The following is a 13,177-nucleotide window of genomic DNA, read 5'->3' as shown; positions in this document are numbered from 1 at the left end:
ATGTTTGCAAAGCACTTAAGATAATGTGAAAATTAATTAAACTCTAATGCAACCCGCATTTTCGTAGTTTCAATAAGGATTTTCTAATTGTTTTACACAGCAAGGATTTTTTAGTAGGTACCGTAATTTTAAATCTGTGCTACTAATCTTTTCAAGTACTTATTAAAATATATTTAAATTACAATTTTTAGATAGTTAAATGACATTAAATAATACATTCAACTCGAATTATCCAATACGTGCAAACGCATCTAAATCTTCGTTGCTATAAAGGCAGGCGGGTTTTTTTTTCGAGCTTGTGGTTAATGCTGAAGAGGGTATTCTGTCCCTGATGAAAAGCAAGCACTACGTGGCTGCCTGTGACGAAAATTAAATAGAATGCATCGGCCGGGAATTGAACCCAGGCTGCCCGCGTGGCAGGCGAGCATTCTACCACTGAACGACCGATGCGTGTAAGGCAGGCGGGCGTGGCGGACTCGCTTGTATAAGCATAACGTCGCGAGGCGCGTTTCGCAGCAAGGATTTTTTGATATTGTAACAACTTCTAAAGTACTTATTAAAATGAAAAACAGAAAAGACAGTTTTGATCTACATTAAATGGCCAACGTAACTAATATACTTATTTATATGCTGAGAGTAAGGGATAAGTGAAACTTGACTCGATACAGTTGATGTGTGATCGGCGTGATGTGTCAATAATTAAATGCGTTTTTCTCTAAAACTATTCGCAATTTCGAAATAGTTTAAAAAGCAAATTTTATCTTCGTTTAACGTAGAAATTTAATAAAGTATTTTAAAGGATAAGGATTAATACCATTATGGAAAAATATCCCTCACAATAAAAAATATATTGAAATTACTATTTTTAGACAGAAATATGATCACTACACGTTATTCTTAAAAGATACGAATATGCCATCGCGGACTTTTTTGTAGATCTTATTAAGAGGAACAATACTCCAGTACATTTTTTTCATGTAGTATTTACCATTAAAGCAGCGCATGCGCCAAAGTGTCACAGCGGGTAGGACTTTATACACATTTATCGTATTTATGTTAATTTACATAAAAATGTACAAATAATAAACTATATATAAACCTTCCCTGAGAAATACTCGACCTAATCGTGAAAACTGCATCCAAATCCGTTGGGTGGTTTAGAAGAAGAAGAGTTAGAAAGTTCAGACAGACACAAAAAGCGACTTTGTTTTATAAGATATAGGATTACATGAAAAATGTAATACTTTTGTTGCCAGCTTCACGCTGTACTAGGATAGGCAGAGGGAGCCTTGTATTAAGACACTCCGCTTATTACTTTTCGCCGAATTCTGGAGGCAAATATAATAATTCTTCTAAAAATTATAACGAAAATAAAGATTTAAACTATGAAAAAGCTGTGAAAATATAACACAGGAGTATTTTCGTAGATAATTAATTATTTTTAAAAAATATTAGAACCTCCTATTGAAAAACTTCCAAGTGCTTTTGGGATACTTTTATAAAATATCCGCTACCCAAATTTTCGTTTCGTCAAAAGATTTTAAAGTAAATATATTTTTATATAAGTTTTCTTAAAAGTAACTTTCGCCTGAGATGTTTGTATTGAGTATTTCCGTTTTAAATCATTTGTTACTAGTTTATTACTATTTAATGAAATTTATTCCGATAAAATTAATAAGAAATTTAGTTTTCAATTAATATTTATATTTTTTATATATATTTTATGTTTCTTTGCGATCTACTAAGATATACTTGTACGTCAATACAATGCTAAAACATTTAAATTTTTGGTTAATAATAGATATTATTCATTTAATATTTTAATATAAAATGTTCAAAATAAAATTATATAAAGATACAATATTGTCTAACACATTTGTGACATATACCTAATATAATTTTCTATAATTTAATATGTTCTATATTATAAAAGTCTAGGCCTTAGTTTTAAAAACAACATTACTAAAAAGTTCTGTTTTTTAATTAAAACTTAATAAAATTTTAAGATAAACATAACTATTATCAAAATATATTTGTATATGTATATTTCACGATATGGAAATAAATATAATTCATTTAGATAATGTTTATATTTTAATAACCCATTTTTTCCCAAATAGTATTAACTAAATAATTCTTAAAATAACTTTCGGAATAATTATTCACAAAATACTTTATCATAAGTTACTCAAGCACTTAAAAACCCACAACCGAATATAAAAATACTTATAATAAATTTAAATAAATAATATTTATAATTACAATAATGAATAATATTACATACATTTTTCAAAATAATTTCTTAACTCAATAATAATAATTAAAATCACCAATTCCAGAAAGTTATTATCATTAGATTACTTATAAGCCACCTACATTTGGTGTTTTCACAAAATATGTAACTAAAGTACCTTTTCCTTTTACATATGTAGGACCGCGACATTCGCAAGTGTACCCCGCGTTCATCAATACTCTGAAAATGTGTTAATTAATGATCATTATATAACTTCCAATGATTAATGATAATTAAAGCAATAATTTATTATCATTATAATGACGACAAATACAATAATATTGATTGTTTAGAAATTACAATATTAGTTTGGTTGATGTATCGCCTGACTTAAAATTGTAGCAATGTTTCACTATACAGTAGTTTCTAGTTTCTACCGGCTTTTATGTAACTTTATATAAATCTTTTATCAAACAAGTGCGTGTTTATTTATTTTTATTATGGTATTCTATTACTTTAAAACTACATATTATATGTATATATACATATTGTAGGTGTGAATTCAAATGTACACTAATAAATAGACTGTAAAAACGTTTTCTTTTAAAGCAATGGCTGTGATAACTTGTGTTGCTATAAAATAATTGCAGGCAACAAAAAATACACAAATATAGAATCGTATCGTGTGACTGTAATCGCAATGGCCGTAGATTCGATACTCATTCTAGGGAAACACTGTTTCCTTTGTATTGATAGAACGCTTAAAAATTTTAAAATAATAAGTATAAATTATTTTAACATTTTGTTCTCTATACGAAGGAAAGGGGAATATTTAAGAAATAGTTCAACCTAACGAACCTGCTAGCGGCTGTAACCCACCAAAACAGGTATCGAACCCTCAATCTGTCGCGTCTACAACCATATGATTGTGGTCCTGCGCCATTACTCGTCCATATAGACATAAGACAAAAATATACTTACTTAGCAGTATCCTCAGTGACATGTATCCTCCCCATCAGCCCTGTGGAGTCCATACGAGAGGCCACGTTCACGGTGTTGCCCCATATATCGTATTGGGGTTTTTGTGCTCCCACCACGCCTGCTATAACTGGGCCGTGGTTTAGACCTTGAAATTTAAGATTATAACTATTATATGTAAGGTATTTTAATTATGACAAGTTTAATGAATTAATGAAGTATAAAATTAAAAACCAGCTTAATGCTTTTCTTGCAGAGGGAACCTAATATTAAAACAATCCGCCTACCGCTCAACTTTTGAGACTTTGAGCAAAATTCAATCCGCCTTTTCATGTATACAAGATCAATAATCATATTTTTTCGTTAGACAAATACAGAAAATATTCCAAATAATTATTATGGAAAATTATTACGGGGATAAGCACAACGTGACAAAACAATATGTTTAATATAATAATAATATTTTTATTATTAGTGAAACACTTACCTATCCTTAACTTAAATCGTTGAAACGACTCCCTGTTTATTTGATCTAATATAGTCATGAGAGCGATCGCGAACTCTACCAAGATGGCTATTGTGTGCTCCTCTTTACTGTTGCCGTCCTGAAAACATTATATTATTATTATGCATAATATATAAAAGGCGTGTGGGTTCGATTTTCACTCGGGGGAATAAAATATTAGGAATAATAGTTTTAATCAAATTTCAACCGTAACAATTCTTACAATATTCTGTTCCTCCTTCCCGGGTCTGAGGCCGGACGCGATCATGTACGTGCTACCAATAGTCTTAATTTTCTCTATGCAACTGAATTTTGGCTTCAATAGTAGCTGAAAAATAAACATTTATATTATAATTTTGTGTTTAAAAAATATTTTTAGAACAAAAAATACGAGCCAGAGTAGTAATGAAAACGAAAAAAACACTGTCGCTCAAGTAAATATATGAAAATAGAACAGGCCGTCGTAGCGCAGTGCAGAACTTGTGGCGGTGCGGTGTGCGACAGTTATAGGCTCGATTTCCACGCTGTGATTTCTACTGAATTATTTAATATTTTAATTTCCCCGTAACAAAACAAAGTGCAACGTTTGGTTCCGCCACTCAACACGCAATGTGGGGAACGGAAATACTTGTGCTAAGATATTCGCACAAGTATCCCTTTGCTTACCCTGCTAAAATCAGGATACTGTGTGAAGTTGAAAAATAAATCACCGGAAGTTTTGCACACGTATGTTAGGTCGAAACCTAAGAAAGCATCGAATTATCCCAGCATCTTGTATTACGACAACGAAATCTATGACGACGAACTAAAAATCTGTCAAGGTTTCAATAAATATTTTAAAAGTGTCTTTATTAATTCTACGCTAAATTACACCGAACAAAGTTATAATGTTTCGTCCTTTTCAGACGAAAATTTATATATGATTAGGCTTACAGAGACAGAAATTCTGAAGGTATTTGAATCGCTTAATATACGAAAAGGTCCTGGTAATGATAATATACCCTCAGTATTTTTCAAAAACTGTGCTAAAGAGGTTGCTTTTCCTGTAATGCTTTTATATAATAAATCACTGAGTGAAGGTATTTCCCCATCTAAATGGAAAGAAGCACACATCATACCTATACATAAAAAAGGATCTGAAACTCTAATTACAAACTATCGTCCTATATCCATTTTGAATATATTGGGTAAAGTGCTAGAAAAACTAATATATACTAAATTGTATTCTGTTCTCAGCAGAGCCATACCTAATAATCAACATGGATTTATGAAAAGGCGATCAACTAATTCTAATATGATTGGGTTTACAGGTGACATTTTGAAATACATGGACGAGGGATATCAGGTTGACGTAATTTATACAAATTTCGAGAAAGCGTTTGACCGCGTGGACCATGTTATCCTTATGAAAAAACTATATGCCTTAGGTATACGAGGAGATTTATTCCGTTGGATGAAGTCTTATATATCTAATAGAAAGCAAGCTGTTAGATTGGGGGGGGTCTCGATCTGATTACGTCTGTATCACTTCTGGAGTACCCCAAGGCTCACATCTAGGACCGCTGCTATATAATATATATCTTTTTGATATAAGAGATTGCTTTAAGCATTCTAAGTTTTCTATGTTTGCAGATGATAAGAAGGTGTACATGAAAGTGAACAGCATTACAGACTGCTTATTGATCCAAAGCGACTTAGATAGGTTAAGTCAATATTATAGAAACAATAGGATTACTGTCAATGTCGAAAAATGCAGTCAAATTACTTTTACACGAAAAAACACTTTAATCGATCATGCCTATATTATTAATAACTCTCCAATTAACAAAACTCATTTGGTTCGTGATTTAGGGATTTTATTGGATAGCAAATTGCAAATGAATGAACATATTAATTACATTACGAATAAAGCTTACAAATATTTAGGTTTTGTTATTCGTTCATGTAAACTCTTTAAAAACATTAATTGTATAAAGAGTGTTTATTTTGCGCTTGTAAGAAGCATATTAGAGTATGGTAGTTGTATCTGGAATCCTCAGTTTGCTAAATATATAAATGCTATTGAAGCTATACAAGTAAAGTTTATTAAACACGTGAACTTTAAAATATATAGGAATTTTGGGACCTATGAGGAAAGTTGTAAACACTTTCATATTACTTCGCTAAGTGATCGTCGTGAATTATTGGACTTGATGATAATTTATAACCTTCTGTCAGGCAGCATTGATTCACCCGAATTGCTTTCATGTCTAAATATCAACGTACCTATAAAAAGAACTAGAATAGCCCAGTCTAATCTATTTTATGTACCTACATCACATACTAAATACGCGGCTAACTCTTTTTTCTCTCGGGTACCATTATTATACAATAAAAAGTATTCTCATATTGATCTCTTCCATTTATCTGCAGATTCTTTTAGAAACCAAATTAAACGGTTTCAATCTACATAATTACTTATATACACATATACATACACACACGCATAGATACACACACAACACACGCACACACAGAACACACACACACAAATGGGGCATTTTATCTTATTATTATTTTTTTTATTTTTGGTATATGTTATTACTTTTACTTTTTAACTTTGCATTGTGTTATTTTGTTATTTCTTTTTTTATTTAAATATTTAAATATGTATCTTTTTTTTTTTTTTTCTAATAATATGTTTAAATTATGTGTAGCTCTGTACTGTACTTAGATAATACTTATAAGTAGAAAACTATAATTGGCTGTATTTTTTTTGTATAAGTTTTTTTTTATAAGTAGTTATTAATATGCTGTTGTTTTCTGTAAAATAAATAAATAAATAAAAAAAATGTATGTATAAATATCTAAGGATCAATAAAAATAATTAACTGCTAAAAATAGATACCTTATCAAAATCGCAAATAATTTCATTCAGCAGCCTCAAACACTCCAAGCCTTGCTTATTAACGTCGGTTTCATCATAAAACTCCTTATAGTTTGGAATTGAGGCGAACATAACGGCGATACTTGAATACCGTTCGTGGTATAATTCTTCCTGTTAAAATTATAAATAAAAGAATATTAATAAATATGATAAGAAATTGAACCTGCATCCATAAAATATAACTTAACTTAACTTAGTACAAAGGCTAACTAACTTAAGCTTTCAGTTTTTTCTGAAGTTTATAAATGAAATTTCCTTATTTGGGATGGCATTGCAAATATTCCTTTTTTCTTCGATTTCGAACAAAATTCAAGTCCGGCTACTTTAGAATTTTCATACATTTTCTAAAAAAATTAACTTTTCTATTTTCTAATATCTTACACTTAATGTAAAATAATACTTAAAATTATATTTAGAGCGCCATCTCTCTTTTATTGTTAGAACTAGAAAATGGCAAAAAATATTTAACAAACAAGTATAAAAACTCTACCTTTGAAGCAACTGAAGTCAAAAAGTGTTGAGCGACGTGTGCTGGTAAAATATTTTCAAGAAGAATCTGTGGAAAAATAAAAAAAATAATAATTAAATAACGATTATGCTCGTCATATTTTATTTTAATTACACGTAAAAAAAATATTTTTAAACATTTACAGTAAATATAGTCATAATTCAATTCAATTCAAAATAATCTTTATTCAAATAAACTTATAATAAGCACTTTTGAATCGTCGAATGAACATATGAACAAAAAGCTACCACCAGTTAGGAAGGCAGTTCTGCTGAGAAGAGCCGGCAAGAAACTCAACAGTTGCTCTTTTCAAAATCAATGGTACATTCTATTACATTCAATAGACATTAATTCCATACATGTTTGTCCTCTAAATATTCTTGAACAGTGTAATAAGCTTTACTTGTCAGAATTTTTTTTACTGATATTTTAAATTTTGGAAGTGGTAAACCTAGAATACATATATGCATAACTATTATTGGGAGACAGTCAAAATAATTCTACTGCTTTTTAAAGCCTTTTTCACCTAAATTTACCCACTTTTACACGAGTACGCTAACAATATATTAATAAAACAACTTACCTTATTAATACCCCTCATAGTTTCCACTTCCTCCTGCTCAAATTTCAACTTATCCTTCCAAAGGAAATCAGTTCGAGACGTGAACTCGATCTGTCTATCTAGAATATGTAATAGCGCCGCCAGAAATACTAGGACTAAACCCGCTTTTGCTGCGTAGGGTAACATTGAGAACCTGAAAAGTTATATTTTATGGAATATTTATTATTATTTTTGTTTCATGCTGTAGCCCGCCTATAGGGGGGTAGACAGAGTGAACCTGGGACGCTACTGTTGAGATATTTGGTTGCCATTAAGTTTGGAGTAAATTTTGGAGGCTTTGCGTGTTGAGTGGTGAACTGAACGCTGCGCTTTGCCTAGTTACCAAAGCAAAGAAATGGAAATACATATTTTATTTCCTCGTGTGGGGTTTGAACCCACAACAAGTGACACATCACGGATTGCAATCACAATTTGTGCCCCTGCACAACACAGACCTCACCATAATGAAAATACAAGTGAAAATATAATAAAACAATGATATATAACTTACTCGTTATCTAAATTTTTATTTTGATACTGAAAGAACAATTCAGCGGAAGCAAACAAAGTGATATGACTAATCAGTGCTATTATCATTAGAAACAGTTTCAATACGAATCCGAGACGCAGGAACACCGATATCGAGGCCAGAGTTAGCACTGAACTGTAGAGGTAGCTCTGGAAGATAAATTATAATTTAATAATTGTTAATATTTACTAAATTATGACAACTACAAACATATAAATGGCACAATACTTCAGACTTTTTCTTCCATAAATCTCACACTTTAAATGTGAGAAAATAGCGCTGCATTTTGTTCATTCATATAATAAATTCAAATTATCCCCGAAAGAGACTCAAACCTGGAACCACTAACACAAACAAAAAATATTTTAATAAATAAATCCAAACTTACAGGAGCTGCATCAACATCTAAGTGTATTGTTTCAATGAAAGTTGCATTCCAAGTACTATTTTCAGGGAAACCTTCAGGTATCTCTTGGATGATGTATGCCTGAAACTGAAATATTATTGTTTAATTATTATCTACTTAGGAGACCAGTCGAGAAGGGGCACAAGCTTGTGACTGTAAACGTGACAGGTTGTGGTTCGATACCCACTCAATGAAATGAAATATTCAATATTTTCATTTTTTCGTTTTGATGTCGAGGCAAAGCGTGGTGTTGAGTTCCGTTACAAATGTTGTTTTTATTAAAGTTTGTACATATTTGTGGTTTCTTTGTTTTAAATATATTATATAATATGTTTAAAAAATCTTACCAAATTAATAACAGCACAGGAGCTTATTAAAATAACAGATATAACAAACATTGTCAGTCTTATATAGCAATTGTTGGCCACCACCTGAAAAATACAGTAAAAAATTATATACTACATGTTTATTGTATTCTATTTTATTTTTATAAAAATATAAAATTTTTGTATTAGGTCTTTAGCAACATGTTTTGTCGGCATATATATAAATAAATAAAATAAATAAATATAGCAGTATTAATAATATTTAGTATATTATTTAGTTTTTGTTGTGGCCACTTGTGGCGCAGGAGAACAAAGTGTGACTATAAACGCGACAGGTTGCAGATTTGATTCTCACTGGAGGAAATTAAATATTAAATATTTTCATTTCTTAGCCTTGGTGTCGAGGCAAAACGCTGCATTGAGTTTCGCATGTCAACAAGCAATGCCAACAGAATTCGGCGGAAAATGGGGAAACAAAGTGCCAGGTTCCCTCAACCTGTGGATACAGCGTGACACAAAAAAAATATACATATATTATTATTAAATAATCAATAACAACTTCAATTCCATACCTGTCCAGGTTTAGAACAATTATCCGCAAACAGGTCCTCAGGTACATCAGAGAGAAACAGACCAGCTTTACCATCCGACCAGGATAAGTAAAGGAACACTAGTAATGTTATTAGTGTTGGCCCGAAAGATGCGTAGAGAACGATGCCCCTGAAATAATCATGTTCTTATATTAACAATTATTATTCTTATATTTTATTAATATACATACACAATATTATATTATAATATTTACATAATATGTTTTTCAAATTTCATATTTTTTTTTTGTATTATTTATCTCATTTAGAGATAAACAAGTTTAACAATATTTTTTAATACTATTCTTATATTAACTTTACATATTTAGTGGGGAAAGGTTATAATGTAAAGTTTTGTCAATAACCAAGTAAAATAAGCTACTTTATTAAAATTTTAAATATTATCTGAAATCATGGCGTGCTCCGCGCTATACTTATCGATTTCTTTTTATTTCTTCACTCTAGGGTCGATGCAAAGCCCAGCATTGAATTCCCTCACTCAATTTACAATGCCTCCAGAAATCAGCGGAAAACAGAGAACTGAGTGTCTTAAGAATAGGTTTCCTGTACAGGCGTGAGCTAAAAAAATATAATTACTACTTACTTAGGTACAGTCAGTATTTGTATAAAAGCAAGTAAGATGAATAACGCAGTGGAGCACGCGACGTAGTACTTGAACTGTGCGTCAGACTGGTTCCTGTACTGTTTCTCTTGGTTTCTGTTTTGAAAACCTAAAGTTAGTGGCATTAGTCCTTCGGAGTTGTTGCTGAAATAATAAAAATAATAGGTCTTAATTGAATTTCTATAACTGTCTTGAAATCCCAAATGAAAATTATATTGAATAGCTTACATTATGTTATATATTTTTTTTTAGTTTGTGTTGAGTGGCCGAACTCATTGTATCGTTATCAGAGGGAGGAAATGAAAATATTAAATATATCATTCCCTCAAGTGAGACTCGAACCCACGAGCTGGTAGGTTTACAGTCACACGCCTGAATTCTTAAAGGTAAAGTCAACGCTTCTTAAACAATCACAGATAAATTGTAAATACAAAGAAAAAATACCTGCAATCACAGCATGTTCTTTGAGGGAGTAAATGTTGCTCGATCATAGCCAAACTCTAAAAAAATGAACAAAATTGTATATTCATTTTGGATGCAAAAAGTTATTTTCTTTGCTAAAATTGCTTTGCAGATATGAACCTAAAAGAGAGCTAAACCTCTTTCTATCATATACAATTAAATCTTATTTACTGTGCCATCTTGGAATGTAAATTTAAAAATGACTTACAGAAATGCCAATATTCTTTGCTAAGGTAGAATCAGTGATGTTCGCAAACGGCTTGTCGGCGCCCCAGCACTCCACGTACTTGGTCATCTTGCTGGACGGCCGCGAGCGAGTGGGCACGCCGGGGGTTGCTGAAATATATAATAGTTAAATATTTATCATTTTTTTTATTTCACGTTTTACCTCTAACGTCGAAGCCAACTTCAAGCGGCTACACCTCTTTCGCCTCGTCTACAGTCTCAACGTTTTGAAATTATTAAAAAATTCTATATAAAAGATTTGGCGAAAGTCTTTTAAAGATTTTAATTTTTTTTTAGCATTTTTAGTACTGATAACAAAATCCAAAATCTGCTTTGTCTATCCAGATGGGAGAAACAATTTTATTACCAGGATAGGAAACGTCTCGCTGAATTGTAGGAATTGCGTGTTAGGTGGTGGGACCCAACGCCGTGTTCTGTCTTGTTACCAGAGCGAGGAAATGAAAGTAATGCAGTCTAGTTGTTCTTAGACACCACGGCGGGGTTAAATATATTGTATAAATCATGCGTGAATGGGATAGGAGGATTTCAATTATCTCATTCAACAAAGTAAAACAAAGGTTCATAATACGAGTATGAGGCATTTTTTGTGCAATACACGTAAAATTACATATAATATGTATAAAATTAAATTAATTTTAAATAGATATTTAAGACATATTAAGTGTAAATGCCCTATAGTTATTTTTCTATAATGAAAGTGGATGGAATAATTCTTATAGATGACGAAATATCTTAAATTTAATATAACTTCTTCCCAAGAAGGTTTTGACCTACAACTATCAAATCATACAGTCAGGCTTATCCCAACTATGGTAAAATAAGGTAATAATAGTAGCGATGATCACTAGCCTATAGGTTCATAGGTATATATTTCAAATATTAGTCATAAAATGCAAGGAAATACGTAAATATATAAGAAACACTGTGCGTCCATGCCTTTGGAACAAAACTAACTCAGTGACTCCACAGACATAGTACTTAGCATTCGGCGATAGAAAGGTTGAGCTTCTCGCACTTGCGGAGATTCTGGCTCACATTCTGAAGATATAATACATAATAATAATAAATTACTCGTTAGCTATATGTTATATTTATAATCAAAAACAAAAAGATTTAATTGAAATACACAATATATCTGCCGTTGGCAAAAACTTCTACAGATTTTCTTGAAAAGTAGTTTTTTTAGCTTCATGCATGATAGAGGGAACCTGGAGTTCTAGTGTTAAGACATTCAGTTCCACAGTAAGACACTTTCGTTTAGCACTTTCCGCAAATTTTGGAGGCACAAACTCTTGCGTTTACACCACTACTAACCTGCTAGTAGTTTTAGAAAACTGCAAACTACTGACATTTCCAATACTAACTAACAATTTAAATAAATATTATATAATCTTACCTGTGCCCATAATAGGGCTAATAGCTCCAATAATGGACCCGCTACGACTTTTAGGTTTAGTAATACCGCCATTGCCGACCGCCTCGGTGCTGCTCGCGTTGTTGTCAAACGCTACTGTTTTTGGACCATCTACTTTGACCGATGCTCTTCGGCTTAGATCTGGCAAATTTATAAAAGGAGTATATTATTTTCGATTTTTAGATTTTTTTACGATTGATGCTTTTAGATGGTACTGGTATTTTTTTTAATTGGCATGGCCTCCAATAACATTGTTTACATATTTATTTTTCATGATTTAGTCACTAATTTCTTGAATATAAAAATTCTTGTAATATTTTTATACTTTTATATCACCCGCTATAGAACAATTAGAATAACTTGCAGAGTCAATGGATTGGTTATTCAAACCATTTAAATCTTACCTCCAGGATTCCTTAAAGATTCAGCCCTCATAACTTTAATAGGTTCTGGTTCAATGAAACTATGCTGTGACGGTGCAGGACTAATGTTTTCCTTAGGCTTAGTTGGTGATACATCCTGATATATTGACGACACGATACTAGCTTTGCGATCCACCGTGCAAACCGAGAGGCGGCCATTTTCTGATATGCCTGGTTTCTGAAAATATTGGGTTTTATTATTATCTTAGTTGATAATGAACAAAAAATAGTAATGTCGATAATTTTTGGACGACTAAAGGACATTATTTGCTTTGATCAAATAGGGAAAGAGTATTTTGTTTTACGGGAACAATTACATTTTATATTTATTATTATTATTTTTTAATCTAGTGTCTTAATGGAGACGAAATGTTTTAATGCAGACGCAATACAACACTGCGAAGCTCCT

General features: G+C 31.4%; 1 protein-coding gene across 2 annotated transcripts in view; it reads right to left on the bottom strand.

The window, feature by feature from the left end:
- Positions 1-1,174: 1,174 nt before the first annotated feature.
- Ac76E (adenylate cyclase type 2 Ac76E) overlaps positions 1,175-13,177 on the bottom strand; it is a 146,206-nt gene continuing 134,203 nt past the window's right edge. For both annotated transcript variants that reach the window (XM_085187866.1, XM_085187865.1), the window contains exons 10-25: positions 12,751-12,946; positions 12,329-12,487; positions 10,895-11,022; positions 10,669-10,724; positions 10,207-10,368; positions 9,585-9,732; positions 9,034-9,117; positions 8,669-8,773; positions 8,263-8,429; positions 7,734-7,905; positions 7,133-7,198; positions 6,604-6,753; positions 3,940-4,044; positions 3,699-3,816; positions 3,215-3,359; positions 1,175-2,473 (exon numbers count right to left, since the gene is read on the bottom strand). In XM_085187866.1, coding sequence (XP_085043992.1) covers positions 2,362-2,473; positions 3,215-3,359; positions 3,699-3,816; positions 3,940-4,044; positions 6,604-6,753; positions 7,133-7,198; positions 7,734-7,905; positions 8,263-8,429; positions 8,669-8,773; positions 9,034-9,117; positions 9,585-9,732; positions 10,207-10,368; positions 10,669-10,724; positions 10,895-11,022; positions 12,329-12,487; positions 12,751-12,946 — 2,073 coding nt within the window. In that variant the 3' untranslated portion in view covers positions 1,175-2,361. The remainder of the gene's footprint in view (positions 2,474-3,214; positions 3,360-3,698; positions 3,817-3,939; positions 4,045-6,603; positions 6,754-7,132; positions 7,199-7,733; positions 7,906-8,262; positions 8,430-8,668; positions 8,774-9,033; positions 9,118-9,584; positions 9,733-10,206; positions 10,369-10,668; positions 10,725-10,894; positions 11,023-12,328; positions 12,488-12,750; positions 12,947-13,177) is intronic.

The sequence above is a fragment of the Heliconius melpomene genome, chromosome 7 (assembly GCF_056956725.1).
Source record: "Heliconius melpomene rosina isolate 202511_hmr_F chromosome 7, ASM5695672v1, whole genome shotgun sequence".
In the NCBI taxonomy this organism is placed as follows: Eukaryota; Metazoa; Arthropoda; class Insecta; order Lepidoptera; family Nymphalidae; genus Heliconius; species Heliconius melpomene.
Note: the sequence above shows the minus strand (reverse complement) of the source record. Positions and strands in the feature narration are given on the sequence as shown.